The following is a 20,801-nucleotide window of genomic DNA, read 5'->3' as shown; positions in this document are numbered from 1 at the left end:
AGTTGGGGCCAAAATTATTGCCAAATTAATTTAGTTAGTTAGGGTTTTTTTGTGTCTTTTTTCCGAACTTGAATGAAAATTAAACATTAACACGAATCCAACATATTTCTGGCAAAAAAAAAAACATTAGTTAACAGTACACACCAATGATGATGGGCTAACTGTTACACATGAGTCCTTGTCAAATGAATCCATGATGTACAAGTATATGAATATGTCAATACAGTATTGTACTACGCACCATATAAAGGTAGGTCTACACTTGGCACGTTAGGGTGCCCTACACGTTAATGCAGGCCCAGTTTATGTAACTCAGTTTTATATGGGGGGGCTGCTTCATCGTACTGTCAGCTGAGGGGTTCTTTGCCTGAAAACATTGGAGACCCTCTTTACACTGTTGTTTAATACATACCTATGTTTTGTAGATGAAACAAGAAGCAGGGCAGACATAGCTGTGAGTGCTCTTTACTAATGGATGCAGTTTTTCAATCTTTGCAGAGGGTACTGGCCTTGAAAAATGAATAATGGCTCTCTTTATATGTTGAATGTGGAAAACCAAAACAATATCAAGACAAAAACAAATGCTGTAAACCTACAGTGAATAATACAAGGACAACATGATTTAAAACTTTTGTCTTTTATATAAACAAAGGGAAAAAATAAGCAGGTGGTTTGGACATCAGAGAATGTTCTTTTTTTATACGTAGGAGATAAACTTAGGTTTTGCCCTCTTTTTTCACCTTAACTCTCAGGGCTTCTGTACTGAACTATTTTGTCAAAAAAAAAAAGTTTTCATTTGTCCATCATGGTCTCAGTTGTAGGTTAAAGGTCAGAGGTCATGGTCTCACCTTTGGTTGGATTTAGACCCAGCAGCTGTAACAAAGTGAAATAAGAGTAGATCCAGGGTCTGGAGATGCCCTGAGTTTTCTCCAGACCTCCAGCCTCCAACTTAAGACCCCTCTTAAAAGCCAACTGCTGCTGCAACAGCGCCATCTGTCTGTATGAGGACAGTATGAGAGAGAGAGACACAAAGAGAGACAGAGCTGGACAATTTAACTTGCTGGAGCCTTCCTCCTTTCAGATATGTAAATCAAAGGGAATTCAAAAAATACTGCTCGACAACATACATGCATTGCAAGAGAATAAAAGGTTTAATACTTCTGATGCTATGGGTTTATAATAGCCCCAGTTTAAGTAAACAGGAAAATGGTGCAAAGTGGCACACAGCGTGGCACACCTGTCATTACTAATTTCAGACTGATGCAGTGTAAGTAGCAAATGTACTTGCGCCCTTCTGTGTTTCCATGGGCGTTTAGGTCTGAAAATGAGGTGAGGTCAGGTGCATTGTAGGTGTATCGCTATTTTGAGGCAGCAGAAAGCGATTGTTCTTTTTTCCTAAACCCAACCATATGTGTTTGTTGTTGAAGGAAAAAAAACGTGTTGTTTTAGCGATGTAGTGCGTTTATTTTGAAAGAGACTGTATGGAAACGGTACATTTCCTGTGAAAACAGAACTGTATTTTGAAAGAAGAGAATGCATGTAACAGGCAGAACTTGACATGGCGTCCTAGAATGTCAACAACCAACATGTCATATGTGGACAACATGGAATGACCAAACATTGATATGTGACATGGTTGAAGTGAGGATGTGTTGTTGCCTGTTCAATTGTGGAGTGGAGTGGAGTTGAACACTCTCCAAAAGCACTTTAGACCATGAGCTATACTGTAGATCGTTTAAATACGGCCTATAGAGTATATGTACCTGGCGAGTAGCTCAGCCTGCAGCCTGGCCTCCTCTGCAGCCTGCAAGGCAGCCTCCTCTTCTCTCCTCTTACGCTCCTCCTCTTCCCTCCTCCTGTTCTCCTCCTCCTGCTTCTTCCTGCAGAGGTACTCTATCCTCTCGTCCTCATCCATCTCCTGCAGCTTCTTGTTCTCCTCCTCCTGCCTCCTCTCCTCTTCCAGGCGCAGACGCTCTAGTTCAGCTGGAGGGGACAGAACATAATTTCCAGGACATTAAATTACTGCCAGTTAACTTTTTTAGCCCTTCAATGAGCCCCACACACCTCAGCAGTTTAAAAATGATAATGAAGGTAGATTTACTGCTCTCACTTTTTAAATGAAGAGTCTATGTTTCAGACAGAAGGAGCCAAAGGCCAAAGAAACGGGGGTCGAACTCACTCAGGAATGGCGGGATAAGGAGATTGACAGGGTGACAAAGTGGCAACCCTTCATATCATTCTTCATGACGGGCTGTAACCTTTACTGTTCTTCGTAGGGGAGTCAGATCATTACCAATGTCTGTATGTTGTCAGCGCACGGTCCAAGCAATTTGCAGATTAAACTGTATTCGATAATATGATGGAGTGTGCTGATGTTACTGTTAACTATAGCCTCAGAATGAGGGGAGACTGGTCACATGGGTAGTTATGTATTTCATCATGTCTTATTGTTTATTTATACTGAACATAGTGTTCTGTCTTTTCCTCCTCGCTCTCACTCCTTCTTCTTCACTCCTCTGGCACTCACCTTTCCTCCTCTGCTCCTCCTCCTCCCTCATCTTCTGGAGTCGCTCCATCTGCCGCCTCCTCTCCTCCTGCCTCCTCCTCTCTCTTTCTCTTTGCACCTGTTCCCGTCTCGCTTGCTCCTCCTTCTCTTTCTCACGCTTCCTCCTCTCCTCCTCCTCTGCCAGCTTCTTCAGTCTGGAGACAGAGAAGAATATTTATTCAGTGTTGTTTCAATTTTCATTTGGACACCTGACTTGAAAAAACTGTGACCCTGTCCTTTACGCTGTGAATTTTTAAAAAAGTAGGACCTGAGCTCCTCGGCTCTCTTCCTCCTCTCCTCCTCCAGCTCGCCCTTCATCCTCTCTTCTGTCTGCTCCCTCTCCTGCTGCTGCCTCTCCTCTTCCTCCCGCTCTCTCCTCTTCCTCTCCACCTCCTGCCTCCGTCTCTCTGCTCGCTGGGCCAGACGCAGAGCAGCAGCCTCCGCCTGCTCCTCCTCGTGACTCTTTCTGGGCCTGGTGGACTAAAACACACAAACACATAAACAATCAAATACTTTTATTTGCCACATGAAATCATACGAGATACAACTCAACTGAAATCTAATCCTGTCAGTGTCCTCATTCAGCATCCTTGTGACCTGAGGGTAGAAGTTGTTTCAGAGCCACTCAGTGCTGGCCTGGTGTATCTGGTACCTAAGTAACATTTATTCTGGTGAGTTGGTGTCCTTTTTACGAACCTCTGGCTTTACTGGGTTCAGCATCAGCTGTTCCTCCAGCACCATAACAGTTGAACATGACGACAGGCGGCCATGTGATGAAGTGAGACCCATGGCACTGGCCAGCGCTGCCCCGTCACAGGAAGAGGAGGCAGCAGACCTCCTCGAGCTCCTCTGGTTGAATGAAGCAGCAGCGGATCTGAGCGAGCTCATTGATCGGATGCTGCCGTGTTTGTCAGCATTGGTGGAAAGACGCTCAGGGTCCATGTCCTCCTCTGAATATGTCTTTGTTTTGTCATTGTGTCTTTGTGATGCAGAGGGCCTTTTGGTAGATTTTAGGTGAGACTCCTCTTCCATTTCTGGTTTGATCTCCGCCTCTTCCTTCTCCAGAGGATCTTTATGGTTCTCTGTGACAAGAAAAGACATGACACACGTTAAAATGAGTTGTTGGGAGACAATCTCAAACAAATCCTCTCATAATGTGCCCTTTACCTTATTTTGGATTGTTTGTAATATCTTACCATTATCTAACTCTTTATGTTCCAGCCCTCCTCTCTTCCTCCTCCTCCTCCTCCCAGCAGACTTTTCCTTCGCCCTCACCACTTCTTCTTGCTCTTCTCTCTCCTCTTTCATCCTCAGGTCTCCTCTTTTTCCTTCCCTGTCTGTCATCTTCTTTTTCTGAAAGACAGAAAAGTAATTGTAAACCTGAGTGTAATCTGATGTAATGCTTTGCTTTAGAATAGATACAGGTGTTCCTATTTTCTTGTTGTGCATTTAACACATTTAACAATCTTTTACGTACTTTGTAAACATGTTAGTTTACTCAAACTGATTCAAAGCAGCAGCTACAGCTGTGCAAATGTCATCAGTAAATCAATCAGTCGATTAATATTCACCACAGGAGGGAGAGCAGAACGGTCCTGAGTCTCTGCTGCTTCTTGTTTCTGGTGCCTGATTGACTGAGCATCACTTCCTGTGTTTTGCCTCTGCCCTCTTCCTTCCCTCCTCGTCATTGATGTCTTCTGTCCATCTGATGAGGGACTTTTAACTGTTTTCATCTCCCGTTTCCTAAATAAAGAAAATGTGTGTGTAAGTGTGCAACTCAGTGTGTTAAAGACATTAATCTTGTCTTTAATCTCATAGGAGTTTGTGAGTATTCCTCATTCACCCTGTGGTTGTTGCAGCGTCCTCAGCATCCTTCCTCTTAGTATTCTTCCTCCTTTGGTCCACAGTTTCATCTGTTGTTGCTTCACCCAGGCTGATGCTCTGCTGGCTGCACGATACATCATCTTTAAACTGCAGCTTCTCTCAGTCTTTTGCTACTGACGAATATCTAGAAAACTTTGCAGGTTTTCTGGGAAATCTCATACATATGTCTGCAGCTTGACAGAAGCTGTACATGACATTCAAAGCATATGTATCTATCTAGTCTGGGGCGGGACTGCCTGCACACAGCTCTTAACGTGGCGCTGACTGAGGCGGTGGCAAGAAGCTAATGGTGCTAGCAGTGTGATCAGTGCTGACAACTGCAACGGTGCTGATGGAGCACACTTTGGATTTCCTGCCCGACATGTTATTAACTAGCCTGTAGAATAACCGCAGGTACCAGCCCTGGAAATTAACCTGACTCCTGTCTGACTGCTGAGCGTGGACACTTCCTGTGTCTGTCCTTTCAATATTAAATTCCCACATGGTCCAGTCATACAGGTTTTGGTTTATTTTGACAAAGGGCAGCTCCTAATAGAGTTTCATGTTTATTTTATGGTTTGTTTTTTTTTGCAGTGACCAAGCGATCAGTATAATCTTGCCGACTAATGACCTTTATGGTTGACTAAGATTTGGTTGACTATTAGGGGGCAACCCTAGGGGGTACCATGAGTTACTTTTTCCTAGGATGATGACCCGCCCTCCTCTAACTTACCCTCCCTCTGATTGGCTCGCCCTGAAATTCTTAACATAACCCTATCCAATCTCCCAAACCCAAATTAACCGGAAGGAGAGTAGAGCAAGTCATGACTTTGCCATCCTTGGAAACAAAATCTTGCAAACTGGAGGGTGGCTGCTTTCTCGATAGATTTAACAACTTTTCAGATTTCTATTGAATATAATTCAGCAAATTTGTAGAATGCTTCCGTTATCCCAAATGAATGCGTGATGATGTCACCAATATGAAAATGCATGCATGACGCCACCATCTGGTGACTTTTAGCAGCTTTTGAAGCCAGTGCTAATTACTCATTTGGCAACACTGGAGAGTGGGCGCTATGCTTCTGTGACGATGCCGTGGGTTGGGGCTGCATTATCAGTGGTAACTGCTGTATGACTGCAGTGCAGAGTGTCAGTGTTTAGCTAGCCAGTGGTATACATCCACAGATAATTACATGCACTCACATGTACATGCAGCCAGACCGTCAGCCACAACAAAGAACAGAGAAGCTTGAGTTAGGACACACACAGAGGGAGTGTGACTTCATTATCTGCTCAGGATACTCCACTGTATCTTTATATGGCAAATAGCAGTTTGCTGCTATATTAATGAATATCTGAATATCAAATGCAGCTCTTTTGATTGACAAAAAGACATCAAATGTAATATGAATTACACCAACCTTAGCTGATGTGATCCAGACAAATGACCTTTCTGTCCTGTACTGTCTGGCTCTTCCTCTTCATCTTCCTCCTCTGCCTCAGTGTTGCCTCCTCTTGGCTCCTCCTTCCCTACCCGCTCCCTCAGTGGAGGCAACCTAACCTTGTTTTTAGCATTCTTTCTCCAATTTTCTCCCACTGCATCTGCACCCTTTGTTTTTTTTTTGGTCCCAGCGGCTGAAACAGCAAACATAAAGTTTGGATAGAATTACTTGAAATTTAAATAATTTATTTAAAAAAACAGGAGCAGAGTTTTACCTGCGTCTGTGTGGCTGCTGACTGAGCGTGCATTCGTTTCTGTCGATGTGTGAAGATCTAGGAGCTGGTTGGAGAACTGAATTGAAAAAGTCAACAAATAGTTAGATGCTATATTGTGTACACACTGTTGTGTAGATGCTCAGTGTCTAAATAGTAAATCACATCTTGGATTCTTGCGTTTGTTTTGTTTAGGAGTATAACTGCAGACACTGTGATCAGTCAGCATGATAGCAAAACTTGGAATACAAGAGCCATGTTAAAGAGACAATTCACCCCCACATCAAAAAACATATTTTTCCTCTTACGTGTAGTGTTTTTTATCAATCTAAATGTCAGTCAGAAAACAATAATTCACCTTGTGCATAGACTGATGGTGCTGGATGCCATCCACAGGAATGTCTGTGTTCAGCTGCATCTCTCCTTCTGCACACATACCTAATGAGCAGGCAGTTGTCAGAGCAGGGAACAAACAGTCTGGGTAGAGAATTTTGACATGATGAATTTATGACAGCAAAAATAACTCAAGACAGAAGGAAACTGCGAGGCTAACAGTTGGACAAAAACACAAGCAGACCAAGCTGATAAATCACAGGTGTCTTGACTGCATCGCAACAATGAGAATGGTACTGTGACATGTCTTCTGTCTAAAAAATGTTCCGAGACCTACCTAACAAAATACAAAGGGAAAGGTAAAGGGAAGGTAATACTGAGCAAACAACTATAGGTACAACAAATATAAAGAACCTATGTCTACTAAAAAAACATTGAGAACTTGTCAAATTGGCTTTAACACATAAAGAAGAACACCCCTGAAGAGCATCAAAGAGCAATGCATACTGCACCTGCCCCACCAACTCTACAAATGACCACAAGAATGTACATTTGTGCGTGCAGACCTGTATGTGCATGTTCAGGCTGCAGCACAATGACCCAGGGCAACTCCTCTCCTTCTGCAGACAAAACCTGGAGAGCTGCGAGACAGAAAGAGTGACTTATAGATTTGAGATTCCCTGAACATGAAGGTTTCCACCTGAAGGCCCACTGAGTGTACCTTGCCCCTGTGTGTCGTCGTCACCCTGAGATGGGTCCTGGCTGTTGTCGTACAATGACAGTTGAATGATCTCCCCATCAGGACCCAAGATGAGGCTGCCAACAGGTCTGCCGTTCTGCAAATCTGACAACACACAACAACTTTTAGGAACAGAGACATGGACCCCTTGACAGGTAAATCAAAGTGTAACAGGATAATTTTTCACACACTGAATTAATGAATTTCTATTTAATTCTTTTCCTATTGCTATTCTAGTACCGCTGTCGCTGCAGCCCTCTCTCGCAATACTGGACCAATTTCAAAAAATGCTGATTCCACGAGTCACTTTGGCACAAAAATATGGGGGGAAACAAGGTCCAAGTTGAAAAATACTGGAGTTCCCCCTTATCAGATATTTATTCAAATGAAAATCTTTGAGATTATTACTTTAAATCATTCAGATTTGTTGGTGGGAGTGGTTCTTGCATGTGGCTGATTGTGTTCTCATGACAGTTCAACGATTCACAATAGAACAGAAACACATACAGAGGAGACGGTGGAGTTCCTTTGAAAGCTGAATCATTACAAAGTAGCTCCCCTTACCTCTCAGCTCCAGAGGAAGAATGCCCCTAACTACGCCTCTGTTAGCTTCACCGGACTCACTGGGATCCTGGAGGTTCTGTAAGAAGGCCAAAGAGCTCTGCTTGCCCGGGCCTTTCCGTCCTGCAACACAACCCAACACTCCTACTGGAGGAGGAGGCTCTGAAGGAGAGGACACAGTGTAAGAATGTCAACAGTGTGATGGACACAAAGAACATACTGAAAATGTGCAGAAAATATTCAGCAGCCAAGTCACACATGAGCTACAAAACAAACAACATGCGGACACACAAAGAGGTATGAATAGTTATAAAAAAAAAAAAATGAGTATCCAAAAAAACTTGACTGGAAAAAGAACTAACACAAAAAACTGGGACAATTCTTGATTGTATATGGTAAGTGCCGTATTGTATACTTTAAATTGTCTAGTATTGATAGGGCATGGTGCTTTTGAACTTGGAGTTGAGAAAAAAGAACAAGTAATAATGTGGTGTTGCTGTTGAGATGATAGCTTCAACATTTAGGGGTTTTCTGGGCAGAATTACACTTGCACACATCATCAGTTGAGACATAAATGAGTTCATGTTTTTCCTTAACAAAGTAAACCTTTTAAGGGATTCTGTGCAACTGTGTAAGTCCCTCAGCTAAGGAGAAATTAAGCCTTAGGTGTCATACTTTAGGAGAAAATGTAAGGTGTTTTGTGCAACCAGTCCGTGAACTCTAGGATCTGTAGAATCATCCATCAGGCTGAATTTATCATTTAAATCTACAATAGGCTTGTAAAGTGTGTGTGCTGTACCTTCTCCTGGCTCCAGCAGAATCACAGAGCCTTTCTCAGAGGGTAGCCTTCCTCCTCCTGCTTCACCTCGTCCTACTGTCTCTTTTTTGAAGTAGTGAATCTCTGTTTTTTCTCCTCCTCCTTTTTGCTTCTCACCTATCTTTTCTGAAAGACAGAGGGAGAAGAGTCAGAGAGTAACCCAGCATCTTTACATAGGTAAGTCGTTTAAGTTATCATTTTAGAATTAAGTAATATCAGAAAATTTCAATGTTTCACAGGCTCTGTGTTCGTAATGGCAAGCAATCGCGTCTTTAAAACTGCAAAGTTCGCCAAGTGTTCACAAGTGTAGAAATTTACACATTACTAAATTAAAATGGGTTAGGTCCCACCACACACATGGAAAGATTAGTTGTCACTAAATATTTCACCCACTAACTGCAGGTGTAACTGCTGCATAGCTACCTGAACAAGCCAGCATTACTGATAAAGCTAATGTAGGTTTGCTGCAGAGCTGTGGACTCCAGTCACATGACTTGGACTTGAGACAGAATTAAATAATAAATTTGATGATTTTAGACTTAACTTGACAAAAGCAAAAAAGATTTGCAACTCGACTTGGACTTTAACACCAGTGACTCGTGACTTCACTTGGACTTGAAAATACTTGGTAGTTTCTCCAGGCCCAAAGACTAAAAATTATGTCATTAAAAAAGTGCCAAAAATTAATTTATTTCCCTTAATCAAATAACGTTAATGCTGTTTATTCCCAGCAAGTTGACGTTTAATCCCGATCCACTTTGTCTGAAACAATCTGACAGCATCCAATCAATCTGGGGAGAGAACCACGGAGAACTAACGTTACCTTACTGAACACTAGCTGAAAAAAATTACACCAAAGATGTTTCCTCCACAAAAGCTATGTAGTGGTCAACATAAAACAAATTGCAGTATGCAAAACATGCGGGTGGAAAATTACAGATGGAGATGCAACAACTCCCAACAAACTTTTTTTAACAAATAAATAAATATTTTTAAAAAACATTCATGATTTTTCAGTTTAACATATTTTTATTCTGTTGTTAAAATGTCTTTACATTTGGTGAGCAGCATATTAGGACTTGTTGAGGGCTTGAAACTCAAAGTTTAGAACTTGGGACTTGAGTGCAAAGACTTGAAATATACTTGTGACTTGGAAAACAATAACTTGATCCCACTGGTTTGCTTATGACCCATTTAGGATCAAGAGTAAAAGAGGTAATATGGAGTACATATCTGACCTGACACTTGATCGAAATGCCGTTTAATAATTATGTTAGATGGGAATATTTGAAATTACATTTCACAACAAAACATTAAACCACACATTAAAACTATAACATTATGCCAATAACAGACTAAATCACCCCGTTTCTTAATTTAGCATTCTGACATTTCCCTCTCATTCTAAGCTGCATCAGTACCACCTCTGAAACAAGCATCCATCTATGTATTATCTATAACCGCCGCTGCTATTCAGGGCGACTGGCAGGCTGGAGCCTACTTGGGGTGAGAGGCGGGATACACTCTGGATAGGGTGTCACACCACTGTGACAGTAGTCACAGAGTCAGTCTGTGTTACTCTGTGAGTGTCTTTGTTACCGCCCTTACCAGGAAACAGCAGAGGAAGAAACAGAGGCTTCAGATGGACTCTACTCAGATTTTCCTGGGGTTGGAACCCAACTTTTCCTGGTTGGGCATCTTCCTGGGTCTGACCCTGGATCGTCTGGCCAGGGACGACAGCATGACTCTCTTCTATGGGAGGTAGGCACGGTGCATGGTATTCATCACTGCTGGGGCTCGCCAATCTCAGCTGAAATAATCAACAGAACAGGGATGGATTACTGAATGGGCCTATAGGGCAGAGGCCCAAGGGCCCAAGGGGACAGGAGCCCCCTGGACTGGAGCCTCTATTTGAAAGGATTTTGATCATTTCTCAATGGAAATCAAGCCACTACAAAGAGACACAAAATGACTAACAAGAAGAGCCAAGAGTCGCAAAGAGACACAAACAGTTACATAAAGACACAAAACAACTACGAAGAGACAAACAATGATCAAGACGAGCTCCGAGCTACTGTCAGTGGTTATATTCTATTGTGGTGAACAGTAAAATTTGAACAAATGTTCATCTTTGCACCACTGTTACTCCTGACAGTCTTACCCTGTCTATCTTTACCCTGTCTGTCTTCTCCCAGCAAGGTCCATTACACACTGAATGTCCCTCTGGAGGAAGAGGAGGAAGGAAGCCTGTGTGTGGGGGAGGCCATCAGAGCATCATGGTTATCAACATATACCTTCGAGGACTTGTATGAGGTAAAGGTTTGGTGTTTGCTCCACAAGGTCTGACGAGGGAACAGTCAGGAAAATGCAGTTTTTCAACCCAATTCTCTTCTGGCAATTAGGCTGAGTATCTAATTGATATACCGGAGAGGAAGGCGAGTACACGAAGATAATTTGCATTTCAGGCAATCTTGCTGACTTACATTCATTAGACATTACAGCTTTAACTCGGGACATCAATTTCTGGTATTATGACAGCTCATAATCACACCTATCTTCTCATGTCCGATCCCACTTATCGATCTTCCAACTTTGCCTTCGTCGCTGGTCATTCCACTATCTTGAATGGTACAGCCTTGATCATCTGCCACATCACAGACCTGGCTCATGTTTGGTGAACTGACCTCCCCTCCTGAACTTTGGTGACTTGTTTCAGAATGCAGCAAACTTTCAGTTTGCTGCAGACTCATATCTATATAAGCCTGAAGGTGGTAAGAAAGACAATCAGCCAATAAATTAAACAAAATCAAAACGATTCACATACATTTCCAAAGAGAAAGAAGCATTAATATATGTCTCTAGATGTGACTTTCATCATTAGCATGCACCTGAGTTACTTCTGGTTCTTCAGGGGTCGTTGCTACATAGTGTACCCAGGGCTGGGGATCCATCTTTGGAGTTGGAGTCCTAAGGGCGCTAGGTATCTGGAGGAACAGATCCAGCCTGACCCTCTTCCTGCTGCTCTGCTCCTCCTCTTTATCTGCAGAGAAGATTAATGTTAGGATCTAATCATACTGGGTGGCTTTCACTGGGTTTGGGAGAGTTGACGTGGTCGCATTCTTCCTCTTGGTTTGTTTTACTTCAATGAGAAGCAAAGCAGGACTTGCAAGATAAATGTGACACTTTCTAATGTCACAATGGAGGGACAACTACGCAGGTTGATTTTAGCGCTGCTCATCGTGGACTATATTGCTGTCATTGTTCATTTTAGTCAAACCATACAGTTTGAAAACGAGGCGCGGCTCCAACTAGAAAACAATGTTTTGATGCATTGGATGTGCTGAATGTGCATATTAAGGCAGTACAGGAGGAGGTGCACATTAATAATCCTCCAGGACTGTAACATGCTCATGTTTAACCCAAACAATGTGTCATGTGACTGCAGTTGGTTCAGATCAAGATCAGAACATGTTCCAGCCACAAACGAACCGCACCAGAGTCGTTTGTAACCGGACTGAGACCACCTGTTCAAGAAGGTCTCAGTCTGGTTGTTTTGGTGATCACCCGAGTGCGACTGCTGTGTTCACACCTGCCCAAACAAACGGCACTTAGGGGGCAAACGAAGTGGAGTTAGTTTGAACCGAACCAAACAGGGCAGGTGTGAAAGCACCCTCACCTTCAGAGTTTCTCTCTGCAGGAAGCAACTGGGGGTTCAACTGTACAAGCAGCTCAGGACTGGGCTGCTCTTGTGTGGTCTGAAGGGGCAGAGGACTGGGTCGCTGAGGGTCTGGAGCAGGAGGGAGATGAACAGGAGGAAGGAAGAGTGGACCGAGTTCGGAGGAGGTGAGCTAGAGGGAAGACAAACATTAGACTTCCATGAATCGATTAATCCCCATACCTCATACCCCCTGAAAATCCCTCCAGCATGTTCTGGGTCTAAGAGGTAGGAGGCCCCGGGGTAGACCCAGAACATGCTGGAGGGACTGTATGTCTCATCTGGTCTGGGAAAGCCTCTGCATCCCAAAGGAGGAGCTGGAAAGAGTTGCTTATCCGGTCCTGGATAAAGGGGATGAAGATGGATGGATGGAGGGAATTGATTAATGGCCACAAAAAGGCAGAAGAAGTCCAGCCAAAGCTGACAGATACACAGCCCTGACATTTTATAGCCTCACAAATATCAATTTTTAAATCCTTAAGACATAAAGCAACATAATCATCCAATTAAAGGTTTGGTTAGCACACTGCTGGTGTGGAAGGATTCTCAGCCTGAGCCATTATTATCAGCAGCAATCGTCTTAATACATGCAGACAAATCTTTTAATGTAGGACAAGGTCTACATGAACATCATACACACACAACATGCATACATACAAACACATGTAGTATGCCTACAGAGGTTATTCTGGTCCATACCTGAGTGTTACTGTAGCCCATAATGGAGGCTGTTAGCTCCTTGAGGGTGCTCAGCTGCTGTTTCACTTGTCGAGTATAGCTCCCAGCAACACGCTGCTTCCTGTCTCTGGCCTCTGAGTTACCACTGGTTTCTACAGTAACCAGGTCCTGGTGACACAAGAAGGTCAACCTGAAAACAGAACTCTTTGTTTTTGTCTTATTGAAGGTACAGTTCACCCCCAGATCAATAATACATATTTTTCTACTTACTTACAGTGCTACTTATAAAATCTAGATTGTTTTGGTGAAAGGTGCCAAGTGTTGGAGATATCAGCCATAGAGATGTCTGTCTTCTCTCAAATATACTGGAACTAGATGGCACTTGGCTTGTAGCGCTCAAAACAACAATCCATAGATCTTGTTGCGGGCAGTTGGTGGGTGTAGTTCAGTAGAAAGAAAATAGTTCCTACAGGGTTCCTACACATTTGGAATTTCAAAATTTCATACTTTTCCATACCCTAATTTCCAGACTTCTCTGCGTTTTTTGTTTTTTTTTTCCAGAGAATATGTGACATCTGAGTAAATATATCAGTGTATCATATTTCACATCATATTTAATTATTCTTAATAGGCAATTGTAGACAAGTACCATAACGGCATGCAAATAAAAACTCAGGTAAGTTCAATGTCTGGGCTGAGGCAAAAAGGTTGGGACTCTGGGTGCAAGCGATGCAGTAACGAGAGGTCGGTGTTTTTTCCTTTCATGTGGCTTAGAATCGCCTTCCATGTTGGCAATGTCAAACGATTTCACACAAAGCTTGCATCTAGCTCTGTGTGTGAATTGGGAATCCTTGGCCAACCAGTATTTATATACGGTATTGTCAAGCCATCCATCCAAAAACTTCAACAACAAAGGTGCAGTGTTGGGGTGAAACTTGATACCTGGGGGGCTGGAGGAGGGTCATGGGGCAGTGGACTGGACATACCACTTGTCAATCAGGTAAAAGGGGCGGTATGCTTTCTTTTTTTTCTTTAAGGGCATTTTATTTATTTGACAGGACAGTCAAGCGTGAGGGGGGGAGAGAGAGAGAGGGAGTGACATGCAGCAAAGGGCCACAGGCTGGAGCCGAACCTGGGCCGCTGCGGCAACAGCCTTGTACATGGGGCACCTGCTCTACCACTAAGCCACCAACGCCCCAAGGGGTGGTATGTTTTCTGAGATGTTTGCTCTCACACAAACTGTGCTTGGCCCAGCATAAAACACGATCCGAATTGATTAAATTATTTATGGAAATACCTAATTTTCTATTTTAGAAAACAGTATTTTAGAACAGTGGTATAGTCTGGAAACATAAATATTTTTCCATACTTTTTTCATTTTCCATACTTTTTAATACCTGGAAATTGATCAAATTTATTTCCATACTTTTCCATACTTTCCATACTTGCGCAGGAACCCTGTTCCTACATGAAACTGCTCACAACAAGGTCTGTGGATTATCTTGAATAACCAGCTCATGATTTCTGCAGAGAGACATTGCTGTTGAGTTTTTCAAATGTATTTTTCAGGTGTTTTGAGCTCCACGAGCCGAGTGCCACTTAGTTCCATTGTGTTGGAGAGAAGGCAGACATCTCTACGGTCGATATCTCAAACACTCAGCAACTCACTCCAAAACAATCTAAACTGATAAACAGCAGGTAAGAGAAAACATATGTATTTTTGATTTTGAGGTGAACTGTCCCTTTAACTGTGCCTTACCAAAGTTGTTACATGATGACAGTGAGTGTAGTTTCCTGCACAGACACACACAGATACCTGTGAGTACAGTAGAAGTGGCCCCCTACGAGTGCTGTAAGTCTTTGGAAGGGCTGATTCTGCCTCCACAAACAGATGTCCACTGTTAGAAAGTCGCAGGAGAGAGTCCTTGGACTTCCAGATGTAGTAATCCTATTGATCGATTGATGGATAATATTGATTATGAGGCATGGAATGTTTGAATAATGATTGAAAAACAGATTCATTGGTTAATTAGTTTGTTGACATTATTGTGAGAAAATTTAACGCAGATACATTCCATAACAAAGACAGTAAACCAGCGACAAACAGGCAGTCTGACCAATATAACATGTAAATGTATTTTAATACCAGTATGTTGGGATTTGTACCACAACAGCCTTTGTGGTGTATGAGTACCTGCGGTGTGAAGCAGACATCCAGCCGTCCATCTTGTCTCCCTGTGTTTCTGTTAGATGAAATGAATCGACCACACCCTCGACTCAGCAGAGACAGAGACAAATCCTTCATGATGTCTTGTTCCGAGGTAGGCAAGATAACAATGATTGCGTTACATCTGGATGATACTGACTTGATTTGGTAATATAAAACTTGACTGTTACGTTTTAGATTTGTTTCCCTGGTTTTGATACACAGGTGAACTCACAGCTTTTAAAGCTGGGGTGGGCACAAATCTGGAAAGGCAACAAAAAAAATCATAAGCATATGAAAATACACTGTCCTTCTACAGCTGTCACCTCTATGTCCTAAGCCCGTCCCATTAGATGACCACGGGCATATGCATGCACTCCATACAGTAAATCAGTGTTTCCCATACGTTGATTTATGTAATCTTATTTCATTGTTGAGTTGCACGCAGCTCATCCACTGATCTCCTCCTTGCCTCGCTCTCTTTTTCTGTTTATCAGACGACAGATGAGGGAAGAATTAGCTGCTAGTCCCCCCACAGTCCCTCTGACTGCTTCCCTGGGAGGAGAGCAGGCAGCATCTCTGGAATAGACCTTTATTCGGTGGCTGTGGTGCTCGGAAGGACAAATAGTTTTTGACCACTGTGGCGCAGAAGATTGTTTGACATGCTGAAAGTTGTGTTTGGTTTTTGGATGAAAAATGAAGAAATTGACATTTATTTAAACTTATGTATGCTTGTATGAATAAATATGATGATTGTCCTGCAACTGCAGCCTGCAGGTTATTTTCTGATTGCAAAACGACAGAAGGGAAGCTGTGGCATCAACCGAAGCCAGCACATTACCCAGGTCACGCTGTGTTAAATATCTCAGTAGCTGCAAGTACTAGACCTAGCTCTGTACCAAGTCTACTACACTATACTCTACTGTACTGTACTGTACTGTACTGTGCTGTATTAGGAACAGTACTGTAGTAACTGGAAATAAATCACAGCAGCCGGGACATGAAACTATACTGTACTGTATCGCAGCTAGAACATGAAGCTGAGGGGACAAACTTCCAGTGAAAGTCACAAATCAAGTTTTCAGTTTAGCTAGTCTCAATTCAGACAGTGTGAATAAACTTAAATTCCTCAATCACCAACATTACAAGTAACAAACAGTGAGGAGATTTAGGATTAGAGCCTTGAAAATATTCCAGAAAATAACTGCCTTAATAAAAAAGTCAATTACTGAGTCAAGGTTTAGATTTCGTGTCGGTCAGTTTATCAGCTGCTTGTCAAAACTTCTGGATTTGTTTGATGTTTTATAGCAGAAACAAGCATTCAAAGACAAAACGTTGGACGTACCTGCTGTCTCCCTCAAAAAGACTGCCCTCTGTGCGTGTGTGTGTGTGTGTGTGTGTGTGTGTGTGTGTTCAGTCCCTGTTGCTAGGTTGTCCAGAGTCTGTACTTTGTGTTTCTGTTGCCTTGGCTGCAGTGACATTGGAAAACACACACACACACACACACACACACACAAACACACACACACACACAAAGAAAGGAAAATAAGGCTTTTATATGTTGCCTCCAGCCCAGGTTATGCAGGGCATTGTTAATGGTGCAATAACTTGTAGTTTATTGCTACTCGTTCGCTGGCACAGCGTGTACGTACAGTTCGTCTAATGGTCACTTGAGGCTGGCAGTAATAAACATGCCTACAGGCTGGTACAAAAAACAGTTTTTGTCTTTACAGCTAATTTCAACATTCATGACAACTGTACAGGGGGTGAATTTTTATATAACTAGCAATGAAGAACAAAGGACACAGATGTTGCACGACACACCTACTGCAGCATGCCCACAGCAGAGCACATTCATTGTAATCAACTTAAGCTGCTATTCTGACCACGGAAACCACGCTTGCCTGTAGTGGCAAGCTCAAACAGACCCAAACTGGCCTAGTCACTCTGCGCTTGCTCCACACTGTCCAACGTGGGCTTTGACCCAGAAGTCAAGTAGCATTTAATGCGTAACCGAAGAAGAAGCCAGTAACAACATGCCGAAATCTACATCCAGAGCCGTGCATTTTTGGACGAACAAAATGTACATGTACATTCGGGTAGTCCACCATGGTACCAGTTTGCCACTAGCTACTCGTAGCTAACTTGTTTGTTGATTGTTTGGTCACCCGGAAGAAGGTCCCATACTAACAAGCTGAAAGAGGGCATACTGCCACCCACTGTAGCGGAGTCGGACATATTTAGGTCAGTGAATTGATTGCTCTCCCATGCTTGTATACTAGGACAGGGACAGTGGTCCAATTAAATGGCCTAGTTGAGTCGACTGTAGCTTGGCATACTGATACTTTTATGCGGCTGGTCTATTTTTTTCTCTCTATGTGCAGATCTGCAGCCCTCCAACAGGTAAAAACGATATAGAACAGTGTAAAGCACGACTACAATCTGTTTAAAAATGATAAAATGAATACCTCATAGTACCAGAGGCAATGCGAAGCAGCAGAGAAACCTTGTGTGTTTTTACATTTCACATTAAAATAAATCAATCAAATCAATGCATCCTATAGTTAAAACAATCCAGTTGATTAATTCATCCATCCATTCATCCATTTTCAACCGCTTTTCCAAAGTCAGGTTATGGGGGCAGCATGCTGAGCAAAGTATTCCAGACGCTCCTCTCCCCAGCAACGCTTTCCAGCTCCTCCTGGGGGACCTTGAGGCCTTCCCAGGCCAGACAAGATGATATGTAATCTGGCCAGCATGTTACCAGTTGGACGTGCCCGAACACCTCTAACAGGAGGCACCCAGATTAGATGCCCAGATGCCCCATGAAGGAGCATCGGCTCTACTCCGAGCTCCCTCCAGGTGTCCAAGCTCCTTATCTCCTTACCCTATCTCTAAGGCTGAGCCCAGCCACCCCACGGAGGAAACTAATTTGGGCTGTTTCATGACCATAGGTGAGTGTTGGGACTAGACTTGTGCCAGCTTGAAAATTTTCCAACCGGTTTGATTTAAAGTCAAATATCTAACCGAACCGATATATCGAATTATGTACCTAATTTTACCACTGGGGGTCACATTTGAGCTATTTTTCCCAATAAAAGCCCATTATAGGTGTAATGCGCTTCCAATCCACTAGGTGGCGGTAATGCTGTATTAACCACCAATACACACAAGGTTACACAAGAAGACGACGACGCAGAAGGACACCAAGGAACCTTCCTCTGACTCTGCTGGCGGTTGAGAGGGCCGAGCGAGAGGACGTTCCTGTAGTAGTTCCAGCCCCCCAAATAGTACCAGGAACTTCTTCAGTGGAAACAGGTTACTAGGGCAACAAACTGAATGACTGCAGACTCCCTCGCACTTTTCCCCGCCCCCAATGAAATTTGATCTCTCGCAGCAGCAGCAGACAGCTGAGCGGAGCGGAGCTGCTGAGTCCCTCTGAAGCCTCTGAGACAAATAAACAAAACACTTGTAGGCTCCTCCACTTCATTTATAAACAAACATAAACCTTATTAAGTTGTCATAATGCATGTTACAATGCAAGATAAGTTGAATATGGTCCCTTGACACGCCACTGATGTGAAAAGCTTGTTGTTGTTGTTGTTGTTTTTTTTCCTCCGGTTAATCCGGTTAATCAAAAGCTTTGCCTTGTGGCTCAGCTCAGTCTTCTCCACAATGGTCTTGCTAAGTGCCTGCATCACTGCAGACGTCGTGCTAAACCGCCGATCCATCTCACACTCCATTCTACCCTCACTCATGCACGTCATACGTTGACATGGAAAGTTCATGACCAAACGTCAACATATGATGTCGGCGTGAGAATGCGTTGGTACACGCCCATGTGCTTGTTACACCCATACATGCATTACGCACACATACATGCTACATTCCACAAAAAAGAATAGCTCAGTGTTGATTGGTTTAACATTCTGCTTGTCATGTTTGTTTGACTGCCAGAACGTCAGTATAAAAGGTCCAACTGTTACTGTTTGTTAATGTCAGTAGGGGGGGGGAGGTTTTCTGTTGATCATCGTTAAAACTGTTTGTTTAATTTGATCTGTGATATGATGATATGGAGACATGGTATATATATCTATATATGAAAAAAATATATGGTATAATTGATGTTTATACCTACAGGTTTTTTGGACGTGCTTTGATAAATGATAACATCTACTAATAATATAATGTCTTCAGGTAAAATAACCATACTTTTCTATAATCTATAACCTTGAATTCATTTGTTGTTTAAGCTGCTTGTGTCTTTTTCCTGAGCAGATGGAGAACTCAACAGAGATTATGTCATTTGTGCTGGCTATGTATGGTAACATGGGACGCTTAAAGTACCTGTATTTCACAGTTGCATTGTTATTTTACATGTCAGTTATTTTTGCCAACGCTTTTCTTATTGTCATTATTTATCTGGACAAAAACCTGCATGAGCCCATGTATCTATTCCTGTGCTGTTTGTTTGCAAATGAAATCTGGGGCTGCACGTCTATTTTGCCCTGCTTGATGGTACATTTCTTGTCAGAGACTCATGAAATTTCAGTCATTTACTGCTTCCTTCAAATATTCAACATTCACTCGTATATAGGTATTGAATTTGGAACTCTGACAATGATGGCATATGACAGATATGTATGTATTTGTAAGCCTTTACATTACAAAGTCATAATAACTAAAAGAATTGTACAAAAGGTCATTCTTGTTATTTGGGTGGCTACTTTTATAGAGGTTGGAGTTTTACTGTCATTCACTGCTCGTTTAAAGCGCTGTGGGACTATTATCAACAAAGTTTTCTGTGTACACCACCTTGTAGTTGAACTCTCTTGTTCACCAAACAGAACATTGTCACTCATTCATGACCTGGTGTTTGGCCTCATTTTCTCTGTTGCTACTCCTGTCTGTTATATCTCATACACTTATGTAAAAATTCTGTCTGTTTGTTTAAAAGGTTCCAAAGAGACCAGGATGAAAGCCCTGGAAACCTGCACTCCTCATTTTGTTTCAATCACCAGTGTTGTCCTTGGCTGCTTTTACAGTTTGATCACTCAGAGATTCGATGTGCGCTCTGTTCCATATCCGCTGTGTGTTTTCTTTCATATCTATATAATGGTTGTTCAGCCTCTGCAAAATCCACTCATGTATGGCCTTAAACTGTCGCAAATCAGACATGCTTGTAAACATTTGTTGGGCTCTAGCTTTTCATGGAGAGTATTTTAATTTTAAACTTCATTATTAATGAAACTAATACAGTATAGTTTAGACTGTGACCATAAAAATGTCATCATTTTAAATACAAAACTTGAGTCTTCTGGGGTTGGCGGTCTGTAAGATGTATATTAATATCACTCAGAGCAAGAAAAATGTTTTTTATAATATCAGATAATCATATTGAGTCTCACTGAAACCTGGCTGTGTCAAGATGAATATGTTAGTCTAAATGAGTCCACTCCTCCCAGTCATAATAATACCCACATTCCTCGAGGCAGCGGCCGAGGAGGGGGAGTTGCAGCCATTTTTAACTCTAGTCTGTTAATCAGCCCTAAACCTAAACTAGATTTTAATTCATTTGAAAGCCTCGTTCTTAGTCTTTTACATCCGACCTAGAAAACCTCGCAGCCACTT

The 20,801-nt window shown here is 42.4% G+C and overlaps 2 protein-coding genes across 2 annotated transcripts; one reads left to right on the top strand and one right to left on the bottom strand.

Moving 5' to 3' along the window:
- Positions 1-631: 631 nt before the first annotated feature.
- LOC117251649 (uncharacterized) lies at positions 632-16,589 on the bottom strand. The gene is made up of 24 exons (XM_078174214.1): positions 16,516-16,589; positions 15,159-15,433; positions 14,781-14,912; positions 12,986-13,132; positions 12,248-12,419; positions 11,460-11,611; positions 11,123-11,333; positions 10,733-10,818; positions 10,180-10,381; positions 8,554-8,697; positions 7,758-7,916; positions 7,176-7,298; positions 7,021-7,095; positions 6,480-6,559; positions 6,125-6,200; positions 5,830-6,043; positions 4,389-4,493; positions 4,117-4,288; positions 3,742-3,898; positions 3,242-3,627; positions 2,814-3,025; positions 2,528-2,700; positions 1,764-1,983; positions 632-997 (listed from the first exon to the last, which is right to left on the bottom strand). Exons 2-24 carry the CDS (start codon positions 15,267-15,269, stop codon positions 823-825), a joined length of 3,684 nt encoding a protein of 1,227 aa, XP_078030340.1. The 5' UTR covers positions 15,270-15,433; positions 16,516-16,589; the 3' UTR covers positions 632-822.
- Positions 16,590-19,448: 2,859 nt separating this feature from the next.
- Positions 19,449-20,396, top strand: LOC117250434 (olfactory receptor 2F1-like). Its single transcript, XM_033616478.2, has one exon. The coding sequence runs from the start codon at positions 19,449-19,451 to the stop codon at positions 20,394-20,396; it is 948 nt and encodes a 315-aa protein (XP_033472369.2).
- The last annotated feature ends 405 nt before the right edge of the window (positions 20,397-20,801 follow it).

The sequence above is a fragment of the Epinephelus lanceolatus genome, chromosome 14, assembly GCF_041903045.1.
Source record: "Epinephelus lanceolatus isolate andai-2023 chromosome 14, ASM4190304v1, whole genome shotgun sequence".
NCBI lineage: Eukaryota > Metazoa > Chordata > Actinopteri > Perciformes > Serranidae > Epinephelus > Epinephelus lanceolatus.
The sequence above is the reverse complement of the archived record's forward strand: the minus strand, read 5'-3'. Positions and strand labels throughout refer to the sequence as shown.